We start from the raw sequence: 21,721 nt of genomic DNA on the forward strand, positions 1-21,721 counted from the left end.
TTAAATAAACAAGTTTGAACGCATTTGTATTCAACTTATTAACGTTTGTGAACAATATTTGTTAACAATGTTCGTGAACAATGTTCACGAATCATATTTATTAATAAAATTTTTATTAATATATTAAATAAATAATAAAATAAAAATAAAATTTAACAAATAAGTTTGAATTAACCAACTCAATTTTCAATCGAACAATTAAACAAGCTTGAATTAAGAGTTCGATAATATCTAAATGAGCAAGTTTGAACCAAACTCAAGTCAAATTTGAATTGAGAGCTTGATAATATCTAAACGAATCAAGTTCAAGCCAAACTTCAAACAAACTCAAGTTCATAAAAAAATAAATCAAGCCAAGCTTGATCAATCATTTAAAAGTCTTAGTTCATTTTAAACTCATTTCGACTTGATTCGATTATTTTATTAAATAAATTTAAATATTTTAAAATTCGACTCAGCTTGACTTATTTACCTTCCTAGTTATACATAGTATTCTTGTTTTACAAGTGATTGTTTTCAAAGACTTGAACCTGTGATTTTTAAATCACATAAAATAATTTTACCACTCTAAGGCTCAACTTAATTAAATGATTTTAATTAAGTTGATAAAAATACTTTTAATATAATTTTTTTATATATAATATTTTTAATTAATTTAAATCGATTTATTTTAATGTGTGTCATGTTAAGATGCTGTTTTAAGGTTTTTTGTTTTAAAGCAAACGGTGGCCAAATAACTTTGCGTATGAGGTTTATCGAGGGCGGATCTTCTGTACCCATTTTTAAAGCCCAAGCCTCTCTCGACGAGAAAAAGCCCTAGCCTCCCTCCAGCTACCTCCACCGTCGCCTCGCCTGCGGCACCTCCCTCCGACGTTGTGTCCCTCCAGCATCGCCGACCTTCCGCGGCGACATCCCTCCCGCGGAACGTCGTCTCCCTCCCTGCTGCGTCGCCGACCTCCAGGGGCCTCCAACGACTTCCCTCACCTCCAGCCGCCTCCCTCCCGCGGCCTCCTCCTCCAACGTCGTCTCCCTCCCTGCTGTGTCGCCGACCTCCAGTGGCCTCCAGCATCGCGCCAACCTCCCTCCTGCGACCTCCAGCCGCCTCCCTCCGACTTCCCTCACCTCCAGCCGTCTCCCTCCCTGGATTAGGTAATAGTGGTTGAAAACTTCTCATATCAGTTAGTTGCAAATCTGAATTTTGTTTGCTTGGATGAAGCTGTCTCCCTCCCGGGGTCAATTTAATGATTTTTTGATGAAGCTGTCCAAATCTTTCACTCTATCTCGGAGACAAGTACTAAGCCCGGCCCAATTTGTCTGGCCCGTTAAAAGGGATGGTTCGAGACTTGAATCATCGATGTGACAGTTGACACTCGAAGGTCTCACAGCGGCGGCATCCAATCCGGCGACGACTGTGGCGACCTTTCCCCGTCCTCTCTGCTGCTTCGCCTGATAATATTTATGGCCATCAATCGGCCCAGGAGGCGAGGTCGGCCACAGACCGTCCTTCCTCTTCATAGCAGCTCTACCCGCAGCGGCGTCTCCTGCTGGTATAGTCACTCTTTTTTGTCTCGCCTTCGGTTTGCTACGCGTGCGTCAGTTGTTTCTTGCCTTGTTAATATATTTCCTAGTACTTTTTTTTTTCTAGAACAATTTGTTTAGTGCTCTGTGACATGTGCTTTACCTTATGACGTATTACTTGTCCATGGTATCTAGGTATTGCGATTTCAAGATTCATACATTCAATGAGGCATTGTTTTCTCTTGGTCGTCGGTACTCTAGGTATGATTGATTTGTTAGTCATGTCTGAGTTTCGACTTTGTTTTCCTCTCACGGTCGTATGAGCTGATTACTGGAGTATCGAACCCTGAGCTGATCCTTGTTGTTTAAAGGCCTCTAAATAATAATTATTTTAATCTATAAAATTTTGTTTCGTGAAATGGGATAAGGAAACTTTTTAGTTGTAAGATGATTTTTTACATAAGATGGTTGTTCCTTTTTTATTTATGTATAAATTTCTACCATTCTAACATAGAAATGAAGAACGAAGCACCAATTCCAAAACTATGGATATAAATTCTTTTTCCATTCCTACACTATTAGATTATCCAAGAATAATAATTTTATTTGTAATCAATTTTATTCAGAATGCAAGAGGTATTTACAAAAAAAACAATTACTTGAATTCTTAGTAAAAGAACACTAACGGAGAGAAAAATTTGTATTCAATTTTTATCAGTCTCAGTTCAAATCATTTACCTTTTTTTCCTTGGGTCAAAGAAGAAAAAAAAAAGGATAGTCTGAAAGAGTTGCGTCACCAATTCCTTCATAACACTGGTTTCAAGTTCCAACTTCAACTAATCAATTGAAACAACTCATGGATTCAAATGTAAACAAATAAGGACGTGATGTAAATGAAACACGAAAGAATGAAAGCTACTTAAAACTTTCTTTTAACTCAAAAGCATTTTATTATTCGGCCCAATTAATGTATATACTTGCCACATATCATATCCTACAAAAGGATAAGTGCCACCAAATGGCACTCATTTACCATAAAATCAAATTTGAGTTGCACGATCTCAATATGGTGTTGAAATAAGTGAGTAACTAATCATAGATCTTCTGCTTATATAGATTAAAGATTTGTGATCTAACATGATCAAGCAGAATATTTGGCTTCAGAATTAACAAAACCACCAGACAAGATGATGTTAACGACATCACAAAGGTCTAACTAACATAAGAGTAAAGAATTGCAGTATTGATCCAAAATTAATAATGTTTAGATGAGGCAACAACCCGTAATAGGTAAATAAAATTGCTACCATAGCAAATTAATTCCCCGTTAGAAGTGAACAGGACAGTATTCTGTTGACACGGAGTTCTGTTATGAAAATTAGCAAAATCGAACAATTCACACCAGAAACAATAAAGATCAAACGCAAACAATGTCAAAAGGCTTGCATGATACATATGCGACAACTCCACATTGTGACCTTCATCAAATATTTAGTAGCTTACAGGTGAGAGTAGTTGGAGTTGGTTGAAAATTATGAGATGAATCTATAGACCACAGCTTTTGAATTACATTCCACATCCAATCTCTTTCTCTCTTTTTATATATTCATCTAAATGAACTACTGCACACTCTCTGATCTAAAAAAATACTGAACCTATAATTCCCTCAAATTACAGACATTAACTAAGTAGCAATAACACTAGGCAGCACAGGATCTGAAGTTCAAAGCACGCAAGCAAAGGCCTCGAATAATTTTCTAAAATGCAATTTTTTAAAAATTGAAAGTACTCAGATGTCATATCCCAGATCAAAATAAGTAATTGGAAAGGCGTTAGAGTTCTTACGTAATATTATTTACTCAAACACTGCAACCAAATCCCTAATTTGGAGCAACAATAAGACAAACGATGGAAAAAGAATAGTAAAAATTGATGCAATAACTGGATTAATATGGCGAAAATTGATCGCTCAAAGTGACCAATTGAAAGAAAAGGGCCAATTAAGACCTAAAAATGAGTGGAACAAAAACTACCAATTTGTGTAGAAACAAAACATGATTAACAAGAAAATAAAAAGCATGAGCGTTACCAACAACGACAAGGGAGCTTCGTCGTGGCGAGGGAGGGTCGGGCACAGCGGGGAAAATCAACAACAAAAGAGAGAGTCTTGTCTCACCGATGTAGGGTGCCTTTGAGAGAGGGCTTGTAGTTGTCGTTGTGAGGGAGGGAAGGCGCGGCGAGGGAGGGCTTCAGCAAGGAGAATCACGAGGGCGAGAGAGCTGGGGCTTTGCCGCTTCGGCAAGGGGCGACAGGAGGTCTTTGGCGAAGAGAATCGCGAGAGCGAGAGCGAGAGAGAAGGGCTTCGGCCAGGAAAAGAGAAAAAGTTGATTTTAGAAAAAAAATGTTTATATATATATATATATATTAAAAATGGGTCCTGAGTATTTTTGGGCCTTGGACAGGAGCCCTAATAGCCCTGGCCTAGGGCCGACTCTAATCGAGCCGATGGTTGACTTCGTCAGATTTTTGTTTCTTTCCGATTTATTGTTCTTAATTAATGGAACTGAGAATAATCGCGTTAATAATCTAAAGAAGAGTTGGTTTTTTTAACAGTTATTGAATGGGATGTTTTTGCTGTTATAGTACATTGTAACATGCTGACTAGTTTTTCTCCTAAACAGTTTGATTTTTCATCAATGCCAAATCTCCGGTTCTAGATTCTAATGCTAATTTATGGTTGTACAGATTCATAAAGATGTGGTTTACAGTGGGCGCTGCTTTCAGTTTGGTCACTCTGACTGGAGTTTCATTGGTCAGTAAAGTTCCATATTTTTCTAAAATGAACGTAAAAGTGCGGGTGTTATCTGTTATATGGAGATGTTATTTGCAATGGATCCGTATGTTTTAATCTTCTACAGTTGGGGTGTCATTACAGATTATTAAGATTTTAGTGATATGAGATCTTAGGAGGTTGGCCTTATAAGAAACTTATAAATCTTAAATTGCCTGCTTTCTATCAAATTATTTATGTCACTGTAGTCCTTGGAATTGCTACTTTTTTTATCCTACATCTTAATAGTTGAAATCCTACTACTATAGACAGCAGTAGAATGGATGATAACTACAACTGATTTGGTAAGCTCTAGAGTCCATCACACTATTAATAGGATGCACAAGGTTAACAGTTAGAGATTTAGATTTTAAGGTTTCCACTAAAGTCTAGCATATCCAAGAACGATTATTTGAACTTCCTATCTTATTTGATCTTGCTTCTATTGTTTTATATTTGTTGCTTGTCAGATGTTTTGTTCCTTTTGCAATTACTATGTTGTTCATTTGGATTCATTCTTAATTTGTATCATCAGATTTTTTTTTGATTTTTTTTATTTCATTATTCTCTCATTATCACATATTGGCTATTTGACATTTCATATATCTGTTCTTGTATGACCAGATGCTTTTGTGGGATTCAACCGATGCTCTCACTCTTCCTCTAAGGACTTCTGGTTCTGGAGTTAATGGTCTTTTACAGAGATGGTTGTTTGGAACCACTTTTTTGGTTAGTGTTACTTTGATAAAAAATTTCCTAGCAAATGGATAGATGAATAATTGTTAAAAATATATATGAATGTAGTTTCCTCGGAGTGTATCAATCCTTGATGCTAGCTCTATGATCATTTCAACAATGTTGTCAGTTGGTGTTCATGAATTTGGACATGGAATTGCTGCTGCAAGGTCAGTATCAAGTGACATTTTATTGACATTTCAACAATGTTACTTGGTGCTACTCATTGTTCATTACTCCATTTACGCAGCTGCAATTATAGAGTATTGGCCTTTAGAGCACATTTAAAGTTTAAGATTATGTTTTTATGATAGCTAAGCTAGTCAAACACAACCTATATTTGTTGATCAGCAGTTGCCCGATTTGCAAGATACCACCATTTATGTTCAAAGTAACTTATTTTATAATCATTTTGTTGGAATAATAGTTTATGATGAATTTCATAATTTACTCTGAATGCTGAGTTAGATGTAGCTGTGGCAGATGATAAAATGATGGAAAAATAGGTAATCACAATACAAACATGTTCAAGGATGATCTTTAAATTCCATTACACGAGTTGATTTTATTAAAGTTAGTGTGAAGGTGAAGAGACAAAAGAAACTCCATTATAACAAGCCATGAATTTTGACTCGTTAGGGGGTTGTTGGTTAAAATTGATCTCATCATTGAATTTTTTGCAAGACTGTATCACATATTTAGCTTTTTTAATCACTTGTAAATATGATAAATAGAATGACTTTTCTGATCACTATATTCCTCTCATCTTCTAGTTGGTTCATCTTATGAAATTATAGAATCTGTTTGTTGTCTATGAACATATTCATACCATCTTAATACATTTTTGGATTTTTTACAATTTAATTATATTGAAGTTACATCTAATTTCTATCAGATAATAATATTTTCATTTTATCTTTTCTTGTATCTACTTTTATTGTCCTGTCTTATATCCTAACTGCTTCTGGGCAATCTGAATATGGGCCATTGCACTCTCGTCTTAGAAATTTATTATACATGTTCTTTCCTTCTTATCCAACACTTTGTCTCATAAAGTATTGATAATTATAACACAATCTTATAAAAGTTTTCTTTTTGTCTAAATTGTCAGTAGGTGATCACAGATGACTTCAAAAGCTTGTTTCAATGTTAACAACTTTTTCCTTTTCATATTACTGATGTATTCATCAATATCTCCTTGTTGAATAATAGATCCCAGATGTCTAAGACTCTTTCATGAATTTCTTCTCCATCCATCTCAGTGGTTTATGTTGGGGCCTTGATCATCGGCTGAACACTCACTTCATTTGCTTTCCTATACTTAGCGCAGCGGAAATACACAACCAAATATGAAAGCTAACTCTAGAGACAAGAAGAAAGAAAACAAATCCTAACACGTTTGTTTACGTGGTTTGAAGATGATGCTCCTATTCCGCGACTGTTCGTAGGATGGGCGATCCCTCAATCCGCCGGTGAATTAGTCCCCGGAACTTCGGTTAGCTCAATCCTCCTTGTCAATGGAGAAAGCTGACCACAAACTCGATCAAGAACTCTTGGATTGCTCTGAGCTTGGAGGCTCTATTAGGGGTTAACCACCTCTAATTTGGTCACCAAAGTTAGCCTATCTGAGTGCCATTATATAGAGTTTGGGAGGAAACACTTAAGCTGTGTTTTCGCCACCAATCAATTGACATACTTACCAATCAACTAGCCTATGTGGAATTCGACCGTTACAAGCTAACGGCTCGATTCCAGTCGACTGATCACACGGGCTGTTTCTGTTCACTTTCAATTGACTGCCCAGTCAATTGCACTAGTCGAATCATAACCCCACAAATCTTGAAATTTCATTCTGGGTTTGCTGGTTCTCAACCACCAGTCGAATATATATCGGTCGATTGGTAAACCTTAACTTAGGGTTTTATCCCCGAGTACAATTACTCATGCACTTGTCCTTGTCCGCATAACCTTGACTTGCCTTTTAGCCTCATCCATCAGCCTTGCATCATTCGGATGCTTCTCCATCCTTCATGTCTTGCCTTCAAGAGTTTTTTCGGTCTTGTTCTTGTTGTCGGGTCTTCCTTTGCCAAGAGGCTCCTTACCTCTCGGTCTTCATCCTTGCCAAGAAGCTCCTCGCTCTCGAAACTTCACTTGCTAAGAGCTTCTCACTCCGGGACTTCATCCTTGCCAAGAGCCACTCGCTCCAGGTCTTCACCTTGTCAAGTCACACTTGGACTTACACAGTCAAGCCTCAAGCTTGAACTTACACCGCCAAGACTCCCATGATTGGACTTCATCTTTGTCAAGATCACACTTGGACTTTCCTTTGCATCTGTCACCTACACACTCAATAGCGCATATCAAATACAAATGCAAATTCTAACTTAAACCCTTTGCCAAAATATCAAAACCTAAGGGTACACCAATTGCTCCAACAGTTTATTCACTTCTTTTCTTATCATTCCAACAGCATTCTATGTTTGTAATTTAGTTTTATTTAAAATATCTAAAATTTTAAAATTTCTTCCCTTAACATAAGCGTCAAGTTTATTTTATTCACATCCATTGTCTGTCTTCAGCTCATAAAAATAAATTTGAGGGATATGTTCAGCATTACATAGATTGTGTCAGAATTCCTGGGCATGAATCTTACAATTCAACATTATATAATTAGAAGTGATGTGAAAGAATTAAGTTTTTTAAATGTTGAAGAGTCCAGAGGTGGATAATATCGTATGGCTGACCCTAAATGGTTGGGAACTTGGGAGCCATGGCCTGTGATTGTTGCATTTGGTCTCCATTAAATTTGTTTAGGATTTTCTGTGGACATTTCATATGGTTATCTTGTATTCAATTTAGTTCAATTTAATTAAAAAATCATCAATGCAAGCGCCAGACTGTGAAGGAAAAGGTTAACATATGCAAATCTTAACATGGATCTTAAAGAGATTCAAGAAACACCATGTAACATATTTAAATTACAAATATTACAAGCTCTATAGATTCCCATGTATGGTAAATAAGATATCAATAGAAGTTCATGTTGAATTTTTTATTTAGTTCTACACCGAGTTTATTACTATGATGACAGTGAAGGCCTGCGAATTGAGTATATTGCAGTATTTCTAGCCATCTGTTTCCCTGGAGCCTTGGTTGCATTCGACTATGATTGGTTGCAAAGTTTGCCTCAATCTTCTGCCCTACGGATATACTGCGCTGGCATATGGCATAATATCACAGTAAGCTATATGTCAATTTAAGTTTCCAGTAAGAGTGTGCACTTTTTTTTGGGCTATATAGAAGTAAATTCGGGATTTTTCTACTGGTTTAAGTTAGTTAGATCAATTGAGTTTCAAGATATATATTGTGACATCTTGCAAGTTATCTATATACAAATTTATATATTGGGGGCTTTCTAGAGAATGTCTTTATTGCTATGTACTACAAACCACTTGTGCTAATACACCTTCATCTTTCAGTTTTCTGCAGCATGTTTCTTGACATTGATCTCACTTCCAGTGATCTTGCATCCCTTTTACCTATATGGTCAAGGTCCTGTTGTAAGTGTTTATGAAATTCCACAGTGTGATTATGAATCATCTGATCTTCCTTTTTAATTTTTAAGTATTGAGCAGGTATTAGCGGTGCCTAAAGTATCTCCCTTATATGGGTATTTATCTCCTTACGATGTTATTGTGTCAGTCGATGGATCAAATATAAAAAGCCCTCATGAATGGATCAATATCATGGCCAATTATGACTCGCAAATGCTTCCTGAACCTTCTGTAACAAAAGGTATTCAAACCTTTGAAGCTCTTTCTCATATTAAAGGATACTGTGTTCCTGATAATTGGATCAAAGCAAGCAGCACTTCATGTGGGGATGAGTTGGCTGATTTTGTCTACTGGCCTTGCAACAATTCAAGACCAGTATTTGATAATATTAGAGATGAGATGAATAAATCAGAAAGTAAACATTGTTTGATTGCTAGAGATGTGGTGAAGTGTAAAAAATGTTGGAGTTGGAGTGACTCTAATTTCAATGGAAGTATTGGAAGAGTTTGTGATTGTTTGGAGGTATGAAATTCTTTCCTGTGTTCATTTATGCTGTAGACCTGTATGAACTCTAGATTCATCTTATAATGCTGTAGATATCTGTAAAAAATATAGTTGAATAACCTCTTAATCTTGCCTCACGCAGTAAATTGTTACAGTCCATATATACTAGGTGAGACCATTGCATTCTTGTTCATTAGGTACACTGAATCAATCATTATGTTTTTCTTTTGGATCAAACATTGTTCATGCAATCACACTTATAAATTGTTACATTGCATAACCTGATTCATTAAATAACTGGTTTTACTCACTTATCTCCAATTATTGAGTCATCTTTGTAGCAGAAAGCGTCATATTACCTTCATTTGGCTGAAAGATGTTTTGATCTTAGTTCAATAGTTTGTTTACTACTTTACTTCAGACTGATATGGTTAATTTCTACAGAATGAAACTTGCATGACACCTGTTCAGATTCCAGGCATGTCATGGGTTGAAGTTGCATATTCAAGCCCTTATTCTTCACAGTGCTCTGATTACAGAAGTAATGCGTCAACGTATAGTGAGAATTTGGGTTTTGATTCAACGTTTTGTGGAGGAACTTTTGTATTTATTGGTGATGCCCTTTCCTTGGCACACTCGATTCATTTGTCTGCATATCAGCCCCGATGGATATTTACCGCTTACATGGCACATATGCCAGATGTGCTTGAAAAGTTTCTAGCTTGTTGTTTTCGCATTTCTGCTTCATTGGCTTTAGTTAATAGCTTACCGGTGAGTGATACTTAACCAATTCTCTCTTGATGTTCTGTTTCTTGATATTTGATATTGAGTTTCCTTCCTACTTTACCTTTTGGCTATTTTTTTTTGTCTTCCAGAATATTTTCTATAAATTTCCATTTATATGGGCAATTGTATCAAATAAGATTAGATAACTGGCGGCAATGGTCATATTCTTTCAGATATCTATCTTCTGTAGACATTTTGACAATTTTCAGACATTTATTCTGTAATGAAGAGGTTGCCCAACGATTTAGCATTGTGTATATAAATCTTGGTGCTCTTGACTCTTGATCTCTATTAGCTCTGTGTAAGATAATTTTTGGTTTAATGTTCTGGAGATCTCTTTTAGTTGAACTAAGAGTTTCCATATATTGCATTTGAGAAATATTTAATTCTTCTTTACTCTTTCTGAGCACTTAGTAATATCAACTCAGATGCTTTAACAAAAAACATTTGTAATTTCTATTGTCTGCAAATACTGTATTTTATCTTTGATCTCCTGTTTGAAATTGCTATCTTTTGTAGGTATTCTTTCTGGATGGTGAATCTATCTTAGAAATTGCTCTTTGCTATTTCACCTTTCTTAAACGAAGGCCACGACTTAGATTCTTGCGGTTTTGCCTTGTCGGAGGAACAATCTTGTCCATCATTTCCTTTTCCCGACTACTCTACTTCATGATAGTAGCCCGCGAATAGCATTTATTCACAACTTGTCTATTCTGTAAGTATCAATGTGTTTATCAAAGACTAAATTAGCAATTATGGGCTCAATTATGTGTGGGAACCTATTTTTGGAATATGGGCAAGTTAAAATTCAGTGTGATGATGCCAATATAATGAAGACTCCACCTCAAGAACATAAGGCTTTCAGTAAGTGTACCTCCAAAGGTTTTGGTATTCTTATAATGCAATCTACTTTGGATACAGTTTCCCTCGAATCAAAGTTTTGAGCGTGCCCTAGCTTTTTCTGGCTCTGTCAATACACTGATATCATTATACCTTTTTGTTTTATTTGGCAGCTTCGGCTAATTCATTAAGCCAACAGCTTCGATCTTGTTACCATCAAGGTTAGAGACAGGCACCTCCGGTTCATCACAAATCAGTAATGAAATTTGGCATCTGAAGGATTTATTCATCGTCTTCAGGCTTACTTGAATTCTTTATATGGTGTCAGAATCAGAATCAGAATACAGTTCCAATTTGATCATCAGAAGAGAAATGTTCATACTTTTAAGAGGTTGTTCATGAGCTCTTACATCAGTGCTCTGTGACATCTGATTTATTAACAGCTACCGAATCTGCTTCTTCCATGCTCAGGCATTCCCACTGTAAAGATTAGGATGTCCATGGGGACGATAGCATCAGGTGAGAAGACGAATTGGAGACAAGGTTAGAGGAGCTTCCAGCAATGATGATTCATGGTGAGTTCTAGTGGATTGTATGAATAAGGTCAATTTAAATTGTTCTAGACGTAAATTCCTTAAAATATTCCAGTGAGTTATCTATCCATATTTTATCATGGGGCTGGTGATATTGGACTGTTTGGGATTAGCGATATTTCCTTTTTCTCCAACAAAGTATTTTTATAGCCTCATGGCTAAGGAGAGATGGATTCCAAATCTCACCCAAGGCCTATTACATTCAGGAGTTTGAAAAACTTGTGACGTTTGACTGTCCATATTTATTTTTTAAATTTATCCCGATGGTTATTGGGAAATTTTTGTAGGATTGGATCGGACATCTTCAGGTTTATATATATCAAGAGTTTCCTGCTTGAACTATCCTAGTATAATGAAGACGTGGTCTTTCATTTTTACTTCGTTTGTTTTTTTAGTTAGTATTAGGTATTCAGTTGTTTGAATTGATTAATTTTGAGATTATTTGTTCGATTCTATAGAAGTTTTTTATTAGTAGGACTGAGTTATATTACTCTTTTCTCTAACAAAGTATTTTTATAGTCCCATGGCTAAGGTGCGATGGTAAAAGATGTGGACTCCAAATCTCACCCAATGCCTATTACAGCAGGAGAGTTTAAAAACACTTGTGACGTGTGATCGTCTGTTAGGATCCATTTGTTTTTTTTTTAATTTATCTTGTTTGTTGGAAAATTTTTGTAGGATTGGGTTGGATATCTTTCGAATCGTCTCTCTCTTTTTATATATATATATATATATATATATATATACCCATACACGGTGTACAGGCTAAAGAGTTTGCTGCTTGAATGGTCATAGTTTAAATGAAGACGTGGTCTTTCATTCTATGAAGTTATTAATTCTGATATTCGATTTTATAAAAGTTTTTTTATGTGAGTATTTGGTTAAAATTAAATTGAATAATTTAAAAAATAAATAAATTGATTTTTTTTAAAAAATAATTAAATTAATCAAATTTTCTTATTAAATTTGAATAAATTGAATTAATTAAATATTGATTAATTTGATTTTCGATTTTTAACTGAATTATCTAAAATTTAAAAATAAATTTATTAAATTTAAATTTTATTTAATTAATTATATTTTTAAATAAAAAATAATTAAATTAATATTTTTATTCAATTTAATTGAATTGTATATTTTAAATCAAATTAATTTTTAAATTTGATATGATTTTACAGAATTTTTGCTTGTCGAAATACATACATTATTGATATTGGGTAAAATATAGTCATGAAAAAATTTAAGATAAATTAGGTTGCAACATGACATCGCTTAATTTACTCTTTTAATTAGTCTAATATATCGTGTACTACTAAAATTAATTAATAGAAATATTAAAATATTAATAGATTAATATGTTAATTGGTATAAACAAGTTTTGTATATTGTGTTGGTTTTATAAATAAATATTAGTCTTGAAATTAATATAAATATTTCAATAACATTTATATGTATATTAAAGATATAATAAAAAAATTATTTTTTATTAATTTAAATCTAATTTATAAAATGTATAAAAATTATAAATTTTATTGAGTTTGTATAATAATATCTAATTTCTGGAATTTTGTATTCAATTTTATAAAAACTAATTTTTTATCGATAAAATATATTTATTTAATTTATTAAAAGATTTTATATTTTTCTGGTAGTTATACATGAAAGAGAAAGTAAATAAAGTTGTTATTAAGATGTTAAAAGCAATTTTTTTTTGAAAAATCTGCATTATAATTAATAAAAAAAAACGAGAACCTTGATATTTTTTGTGGTTCCATCTGCGTTGCAAAATATTAAAGCCTTCAATCCTCAGCATATTCAACGCAAGGTATTTTTAACGCCTCTTTGCATTATAATCCCTCTTGTTCTACTCTGGAGTTAGGGTTTTGCGCCGCTCCCAAGCGAGGCGATTGAACCATGGATCCTTCCTCCAAGAAGCGCAAGGCCGACGAGAATGGCAACCTCGCTACCACAATCCCTCTAGCGGATCTCTCTCACGACGACGGCCGTAAGATCATCGACGCCTTCTCTCTAGAACAGCTCCGTGACATCGTCGCTGCCGCTGTGTGCCGTGGTGAACCCGGGGTCCTTGCCGATGTGCGCACAATCGCCGACCGCGACCAAAGCCAGCGCAAACTCTTCACCCGCGGCCTCGGCCTGGATACCACCACTGAAGTTGTCCGCTCCCTCTTCTCCGCCTACGGCGAGATCGAGGAGGCCGCTGTCATAGTCGATAGAGTCAGTGGGAAGAGCAGGGGCTATGGATTCATCACCTTCCGTCACGTTGATGGTGCTCTTCTCGCCCTCAAGGAGCCCTCGAAGAAAATTGACGGCCGAATGACCGTCACCCAGCTCGCTTCTGCTGGGAATACGGGATCCGGTGCCGCTACTTCTGTTGACGTCTCTCTTCGCAAGATCTACGTGGCGAACGTTCCTGTTGAAATGCCCTCAGATCGCTTGCTCGCTCATTTTTCCCAATATGGAGAGATCGAGGAGGGGCCATTAGGGTTTGACAAGATGACTGGGAAATTCAAGGGCTTTGCGCTTTTTGTTTACAAGACGGCAGATGGAGCAAGGAATTCTCTTTTGGAGCCTAACAAAAATGTTGATGGGCATAACTTGGTCTGCAAGCTCGCTATTGAGGGGAAGAAAGGGAAACCAGGTGCCTCAGCCCCAGGTGTTGCAGCTGTTGGTGGGATGCCAGGCCAGCCTTTGGGTACTGGTGCTGACGTTGGTCCGGATGGGCTTGGATCGGGTGCGCAAAGTTCGCTCACAAGCCAATATGCTGGCACTGGTGGCCGTTATGGTTCATATGCTGGGTACTCTGGTAGTGCGCTGCCTGTTGCTGCTGGACTGAGTCTCCCTCATAATTTGAACTCATCTTTGCCAACATCAATCGGTGCAGTCGTTCCAGGGCTGTCAGTTGGAAATCAGATGCCTTCCTCGCATGGAAGTGGAGGTTATGGTGGAGGTTTGGGTGGTCCTCTTGGGTCATCTTCTCAGTATGGTGCTCCTGGCTCTGGTGGTTATGGAGGTTATGGTATAGGTTCATATCGTGTGCCACCAAACTCTGGTGGAACACCTTCTGGTGGTTATCCTGATGGTGGACTCTATAACCTATCATCGTCAGCATACCAGAGCCAGAATCAGCAGCCAACAGGTTCATCTCCTGGGCAGAGGCATCCTGGTGGAGGGGTTTATCCAAATGCCCCACATTACTATTAAGGTAATATATTGCCTCTAACACCACCTTTAGTTTATTGTCTTCTTTAATTTACTTTGATTTCATCCTTTTGTTTGCTATTTTTATTATTCACAGTCCTTGTCTTCTGCTATTGTTCCTGGTATTACTAACCCTATTATCATGGACTTGATTTTAGTACCACTCGTGCAATATTTAGACAATTTATCCCCGAAAGTTGCTAAGTAAGCCTAACTTGCTAAAGACCCACACAACAGAAGTTAAGAGATTGAGGGTGCTTGCTTCAAAAATCGTACATTGAATGCATCTAGTTAACTAAGTAGCATAATCATGCATTTAGTTTTTGATGAACAAATAAAATTTATGTTGATTCAACGACTTATTTGTTAATTAATAAATAATGGACATGGAAGGAGAAGAATGGACTATAGGGTGGAAAAGGAAATGGAATTAAGATTCCATTATATCATTACTCTTATGTTACAGGCATCTCAAACAAATGAAAGCAATTACATTTCTTTACTCTTTGTCTTTCAGTCTGGATAAAGCTTAAGGCGTACACATTTTATCTTGCATGCTATTTGTTTGCTTGTCTAGATCATGTTGTGGAGTGATTTATTTTTAATTATTCTTATGATGGTTTGGTTGCTACTATTGGATTTGAGATTCAGTTAGAGTTGTAAATGGGTTTTTATAATTCCAAGTTGTATTTTAATTTTGTATCTAAGATATTGTTAACCACCTAGTTAAGTCATTGGTTCTGTCCTTAATTCGTATTTCAATGAGATTATGTACTAGGTAACATGTTTCTTTGTTTTCCAAATGTTGTAATTTTATACTTTGCAACATACTATATGAATAGCATGCATCATGAATGCTTTAATCCTTTTTCTAAAGTTGATCATTATTTTTTCATTGATGGGAATGTTCGTTGAGTTATTGACTTGGTTGATTTTTCATGAATTGCCCTAAAATGGCTCTTTTCCTTCTAGATTCATATTTAATTCTAACCACATTTTTTTTATAGTTTCATGATTTTGCTAATTACCTTTGTTTTTTTTTTTTGTTTTTATTGTTCATTTTAAGTTAGATTTTGTCTCTGTGTGCTTGGTTAAAAAAGTAGGCATGTCTACTTCCATCTTGATTAGTTTGTCATTGTTAATGGTCAGTTTTGTTTGTCTTGTCATTGTCACTGATATTCTATATATGGATAAATTTCTTCATATGAGTTAAAGAATAAGATCTATCCCATTTGTTCTTATTGTGGTGTTGGTTTGCTAAGCTGGCCAGTGCAGAATGTTTGATCAGTAGAAAAAGATGTGATGGTGTGAGTAGCGATCATATTAGGATGCCTATTGTATATATGATTGTAAATGTATCCTAGCCAAACCACAAAAGTTCTTAGCTTTTCTGCTAGGTGTGGGTTTTGTTTAGTTTTTCAATATAATGATGAAAACCGATAGTAAATCCAAATATTTCAATTTCAAAAATCCAAACTGAAACTGAACTGAATTAATTTTGAGTTTGGTTTTTGTTTGGTTTGAAACCATTACTTAAATAAATAAATATAGATTAATCAAAAACCAATTAGAAACTAGTTTCCAAATAACAATATTATTGTGTTTCATGATAAAAGTTATTGTAATTTAAGGTTAATGTTGATCATGGAACATAAAAAGTAAATTAAGATAAGAAAACCATATTAATTACCACAGTTGTTTGTCTATATATACATATATAACGTTATAAAAACCTTAACACTTTGTTTCATGTTTAAGTGTTGGTACAAGTTCAATTTGAAACCAAAATGAATTCCATAAATTTACCTAGTATCTGGACAATAAGCAGACTGATATACTAAAAATCAAAATTTTCAGTTAATATTGGTTTAGTGCAGTTTGGTTGGTTTATCATTTTCTCTACACTTGCTGCTTGCTTTCTCTTATTTATTCATTTTACATTTTGTTGGTATCTGTTGTATTGCCTGTAGCAGGACTTTGCCTTCTTTGGTTAGTCTTAATAGACAATATGTAAATACAATAAAAATGTATTAAAAAGTCACTTGGCATGAATCTAAGCACTGATCGAGCACTGAGATGTATGGACCTTGTCGCATGTATGCAGGCTTGGGTGACACATATAACATTGATAAACAACATTAAAATGTCTATAACAGTTCCATCAAGGCATCAACCATTTTTTGTCATATCATCTGCAATCAAGACTTCTCTATCTTTCTTTATAAAATTTCATCTAACTACTTCGGATCTGCTTGCTTGACTAGTTTTATTTTAGCTGTCGACATATCCTAATAACTATTTGTTTTGCTTGTTTCATATTTCGAGTTCAATGTATTATGAAATCTACTTGCTCGACTTTTCGGTTTTTGCTTCATACAAATTTGTTTACTTTCAGCATTTGTATTTTTCTTCTGCTTTTTTGAATTGATTTTTGGGCATAATTTTCTGAATTTTTACTTCCCTTGCTCCCTGTCTATTCATATTAGATTCTGGGATCTAATAGCATTCTCATGTTAGCACAATTTTTTTTTTTAATCCTATTATGTTTTAATCCATAGGGTGGAAACCTCCCCAACTTCTTAATATGTATAGTATCTGAATTTTACAATGGAATTTATTTATTTATTTTGTACATTTAAGTCCTCTATGCACAGCTTTTTCAGTGATTTTATGGTATTTGAACATCATGTCGACTAAAAAGGTTCATAAACATATTTCTTCATTTTTATGCATGTGATTCTGGAAGAATTTCTTTGGCGTTTTAGTGTTTTACTTCTGTGTTTTCCTTGTGTTCTGGTGGTTTTATTTGGAATTATTACTACATTTGTTTGTATGTCTTTGACTCTTTGGGTTGTTGAACATCTGATTCTTTGTCTATGCATCACTTTTATCTGAAGTTATATTCATTTAATTTGGTTCAGTGATGTCTTTCATATATTAATATCATGTCAATGAGGTTCATAAACATCTGTTCATTTATCACATGTGATTCTGGATGTTGTTCTTTGATTTTTGGTTGTTCATAAACATATCTGTTCATAAACATGGAATGAACTTTATGTTATGAATTCTAGTTCTGAGAAGCCAGTGGTTTGAATATTTGCTTGTTGTGTTGCCAAATATTGTTTGTGAAACTTAAATTTTTCTGATATTGCTGCTGTTTGATGAATATGTTTTTTGATGGATGTGTCGTCAGGTGTATGGCAACTTGGAGCATTGATTTGAATGGTTGTGCTGAATTCAGATTTGTTGTCTGCTTTGATGCATGGTTTCAAAGTTTTGTGGCTTCTCTGCTCCTCTGCTCTGGAATGCTCTTTGTTTTCAGAATGTTAACTATTGAGATATAATAGATCTAGCTAAGGATATAATACTAAGCTCTATGAATGTTGAAGTTCTATAATTATCTTTGTATTCCGACTATGTTTACTTAGAATGGAACTTGATGCTTGTTCTTGAATTTTAATCTTTGGTGCTCGCTTTATATATATATATATATATTGGAACCATTTCCTTGGCTCATCTCCTAGAAATGCTTCTTTATCATACTCTTTCTTCTTGCAGTATGTCCACACTTAGATTCTGTTTTTGTTTATTTTTTCCTGTTTCTTTGGCTACTTTCTAATTTGCTTCCTGAGTACTGAAAATAGCTGGTTTTATGAAAATTAGTTGCAAGATGCTGGTTTGAAATGTTTACAAAGTCAGTTTTGATGTTTGTATGCTGCACTGTTGTTCAAAATATATTTCCGAGCCAGGGCAACTCAATCCTTGGTCGTAATGAAATTGTGCCGATGTGCCAGCACATGGACACTTGCCACTGGCATTGGTTAGGATGATGGAGCTTAGAAGAATCGGCTTACCTTTTCAAATTCATGGACAAGGCATGCCACTGGCATTGGCTAGGAGGACAGAGCTGAGAAGAATTTGCTTACCTTTTCAAATCCATAGACATAACAGTACCCTAATGTGGCAGACGGTTTTGGCCTCGTCTTTTGCTCTCTGCTAAACTCACTGAAGCCTCGTGGCCTTACTCAAGCTTTATCATTCTTTTGCAAGAATCCTCGAGTTGCATGCTATTCTAGTCTCCCTTCTCCCCTCACCACCTGACGTGGGGTATGGAACCTTCATGGTTCGTGCCCTGGCCTCCTAATGTTTCTAATCCTGACCTTGTTCTACATGTTGCTCAGTGGACAGTATCATAAGCTGCACCTGTGCCAAACTGGAAATATTTTCCATTTTATCCACTCATTTTTGTATTTATTTATTCACAAATTTTCAGTTTACAGATGCTACACCCATGATTGTACTTGTCATTTTCATTTTTAGTTTGGATTGTCATTTATTCTATATGTGGTGAAATTCAAGATGTTTTAGGCTTTTTAGTTATTTTGGTTTGGATATGTCATTATTCTATATATGGTGACATTCATAACGTTTTAGATTTTTTAAATTATTAGCACTTTGCTTTCGTGCTTATTGTATTGAGACATGATAGTGGTCATCTTCTTTGGATTTTTTAACATTAGATATGCTGTTATGAAATATTAATGAACCGCAAGAGTGTTATATTCGGTGATTACAATTGTTTCTTGCTTCATGGCATGCTCCTTTCATTATTTTTGTGCCTTGGAAGTTCTGCTATTGTTCTTCCCTTTTTTGTTTTGTTTGTGTTTTAGATGGCCAATACACTAGGTTCACCTAACATCTTATCACTTGTAATTGAATTCATGCAAGTAGAGGTTTAGTAGTTTTTTTTGCTTGGATTTTGAGTTGGTTTGTAAAATTGATCTTATCACTTGTAATCGTAGCAGCTGTAACTCCTTTTTGTTGACTTCTAAAGTTTCCTAACCTTTGCAACAGTGGACCCGTTTTATAGGATGTGTCTATGCGCTCGTTGTTACATGCATGTGGAGACTACAAAAGTGGGTTTTGAGTGTGCAAATTCTTTATCTATCTGCCAATTCGTGTACAGGCTAAATTTTTTCCTCCAAGTCTTTTATGCTTTTCCACATCAAAATTTTGGGAATGAACCATGTTAATGTATTGATGTTAGGAATGCACTGCTGCTAATAGACACATACCCCATTCTTTTCTGCAATTATGAAGGACATTAGTAACTAAAATGATGAAAAGTGAAATTTTGATTATTTTTTTTTGTTGTATGTGAAATCATGCCTTGAAAAAATAAAAAGCAAATCTAAGAGGTGAAGATGACGCTCTTCTTTAATGAACATCCTTTTAAGTTGCGATATATTAAAACTACAGCATATGATTGTGTATTGTTTATCATGCTGGTTGTCTTCCAAGAACAGTGGCGATATCTAATATATTTAACGCCTAGATGATAGTACGTTTCAACTGATTTTCATGTGAACCAATAACACCATATAATAGAATTGCATTGATTCAGAATGAGATGTAAAGTATCCGGCGAATTTTATGATTAACAGTTCATTTATAATCCATTGTCTCCCAGAATGATGTGAATTTAACCATAGCCAAGTAAACATCAAGGATTGGATAAACCTTTGTTTGCAGTAGGATGGCTTCTATTCCCGGCCCCGCTGCTCTTTTGGGAGCTTGTGAAGAACAATGCTCTCTGAAGCAATTTGATAAGGGCACTGCCAAGGTGCAGTTCAGCAAGGAGCCCAACAACCTCTGAAATGTGTTTTCTGACAGGTATTCTGGTAAATTAATTGACCTTTCTTCTGATCACCACTTTACTGTTTTACTGCATTTTGTTGCTTTCCGCCCTTTATCTGAATTTAACTAATATTAAACTGAGTAAATATCAGGATCGGCAAACAAGATGCTAGTTATTATTCAGCCAGGAGACCAGGATCTTGCAGTGTTTCACACAACTAAGATGTAGAAGCGGAATAAGCCCTCTAGCTTGCACTATCAAACTCTTGCGGAAAAATAAAGAGTTGTTTTGGACAAGCTACGATATCCAAAATTGTTTGGAACTCACTGTTGTAGACCATTATGATTTTATTATTTTGTGCGAACTGCAAAATAATTTTTTCTTGAGGAAAATTTTTCTAAAATTGCAATTTAGTTGGTAATATATTTAAGTGTTTAATATTTGTGGTGCATGAGACTTTTGAATCCTACGATATCAATAAAAGCTAATCTGTTAGTTTATTTTCTCTCCTCGCATTTTAAGCCTATTGTTTGATGATATCCACTGGTATGATTGATTGATTTTTTTTTTAACCTTTTTTCACAGACTAAATTATCTATCAATACTTCAACAGATTGCTCAGTTATTTTGCAATTCATCTAATTTTCTTTCCATTTTCATGTGATTATTCTTCCATCATTTGCTGTCTCTTCCAATGAGAGTTTGAGTTCCTAATGTTTTCCCTTTGTTCTAACTACGTTTCAGTGTTTAAGGCTATTGGAAAGATATAACTATGTTGATCTGTAACATGCCTTCGGAGCCCTCTTTTTCTTTTATTTTTTTATTAAATTCTATTACCCTCACCCTCTATTAGTCCTCTTTTCCTTTTATTTTTATTAAATTCTATTACCATCACCCTCTATTTGGGCAAGGGAGGAAAGGGGAAGGGGAACTTTTAATCTCATCTAGGAAGGAGTGAGTTAAGCAGATGAAAGTAGGGAGGGTAAGTCTTAACCTTGCGAGGGGAAAAAGGTTGAATTTTTTATATCTCAAATTGAAGTGAAAGGGAGGAAAGGGAAAACGTAAATAATATATTTTTTTAAAATATAATCCTCTGCTAGAGCTTGAGGACGAAATGACCAAGGCTCTCTTGACGAGCATCAACAACGGAGGTGATGTGTATCGGTGAGAGCGTGCTCGAGGAGGCGGTGTCGACGATGAGGAGATACCATCGTCTATTGTTCTCCTACTGCTTAATGGAGAAGAGGGGGGCAACAATAGTGGAGTAGACACATGGTGGTGAGAGCGTGCTCGAGGAGGTGGTGTCGGTGGCAAGGAGACATCGACGATAACTGTTCTCTACTCGATGGGGAAGAGGAGAACAGACAATGAGTGGATCGCGCAAGTGATAGGAGTGTGCCATGTGTGAGGGGAGAGGAGAGTAGGGCAAAGTTAGGTTTTTAATTATAACTTTAATTAATTAATTATTTCAATTATTTTCTAATTTAAATGAGATATATAA

General features: G+C 35.3%; 2 protein-coding genes across 22 annotated transcripts; both read left to right on the plus strand.

Annotated features, from left to right (window-relative positions):
• Positions 1-726: 726 nt before the first annotated feature.
• LOC121977395 (membrane-bound transcription factor site-2 protease homolog) lies at positions 727-12,025 on the plus strand. Of its 18 annotated transcripts, none has more exons than XR_006110812.1 (14): positions 728-1,149; positions 1,259-1,547; positions 1,714-1,779; positions 4,264-4,330; positions 4,973-5,077; positions 5,153-5,253; positions 8,175-8,322; positions 8,563-8,643; positions 8,719-9,159; positions 9,586-9,912; positions 10,447-10,791; positions 10,941-11,158; positions 11,239-11,342; positions 11,880-12,025. XR_006110812.1 is itself a non-coding variant. In XM_042530007.1 (12 exons), exons 2-11 carry the CDS (start codon positions 1,459-1,461, stop codon positions 10,615-10,617), a joined length of 1,596 nt encoding a protein of 531 aa, XP_042385941.1. In that variant the 5' UTR covers positions 727-1,149; positions 1,259-1,458; the 3' UTR covers positions 10,618-10,642; positions 10,941-11,494. The 18 variants fall into 18 exon arrangements, 2 of the variants coding, with proteins under 2 accessions (XP_042385941.1, XP_042385919.1); XR_006110815.1 differs by lacking the exon at positions 11,880-12,025 and adding an exon at positions 11,416-11,494; XR_006110843.1 differs by lacking the exon at positions 11,880-12,025 and having other exon boundaries at positions 10,941-10,988; positions 11,096-11,158; positions 11,239-11,494.
• Positions 12,026-13,171: 1,146 nt separating this feature from the next.
• On the plus strand, positions 13,172-20,720 carry LOC121977470 (UBP1-associated protein 2C-like). 4 transcript variants are annotated; one of them, XR_006110868.1, is made up of 3 exons: positions 13,172-14,583; positions 20,115-20,263; positions 20,372-20,720. XR_006110868.1 is itself a non-coding variant. In XM_042530032.1 (2 exons), the coding sequence occupies exon 1, from the start codon at positions 13,275-13,277 to the stop codon at positions 14,580-14,582; it is 1,308 nt and encodes a 435-aa protein (XP_042385966.1). In that variant the 5' UTR covers positions 13,172-13,274; the 3' UTR covers position 14,583; positions 20,053-20,720. The 4 variants fall into 4 exon arrangements, 3 of the variants coding, with proteins under 3 accessions (XP_042385966.1, XP_042385972.1, XP_042385963.1); XM_042530032.1 differs by having other exon boundaries at positions 20,053-20,720; XM_042530038.1 differs by lacking the exons at positions 20,115-20,263; positions 20,372-20,720 and adding an exon at positions 19,437-20,046.
• Positions 20,721-21,721: the final 1,001 nt, after the last annotated feature.

Source organism: Zingiber officinale, chromosome 1B (genome assembly GCF_018446385.1).
Source record: "Zingiber officinale cultivar Zhangliang chromosome 1B, Zo_v1.1, whole genome shotgun sequence".
Classification (NCBI taxonomy): domain Eukaryota; kingdom Viridiplantae; phylum Streptophyta; class Magnoliopsida; order Zingiberales; family Zingiberaceae; genus Zingiber; species Zingiber officinale.

Bases quoted from the DNA above. Each gene is read 5' to 3' on its own strand.
- LOC121977395 (XM_042530007.1), top strand. From the start codon at position 1,459: ATGGCCATCAATCGGCCCAGGAGGCGAGGTCGGCCACAGACCGTCCTT. The intron at 1,548-1,713 runs GTATAGTCACTC...CATGGTATCTAG, and splicing joins CGCAGCGGCGTCTCCTGCTG to GTATTGCGATTTCAAGATTC. The intron at 5,254-8,174 runs GTCAGTATCAAG...CTATGATGACAG, and splicing joins CATGGAATTGCTGCTGCAAG to TGAAGGCCTGCGAATTGAGT.
- LOC121977470 (XM_042530032.1), top strand. From the start codon at position 13,275: ATGGATCCTTCCTCCAAGAAGCGCAAGGCCGACGAGAATGGCAACCTC.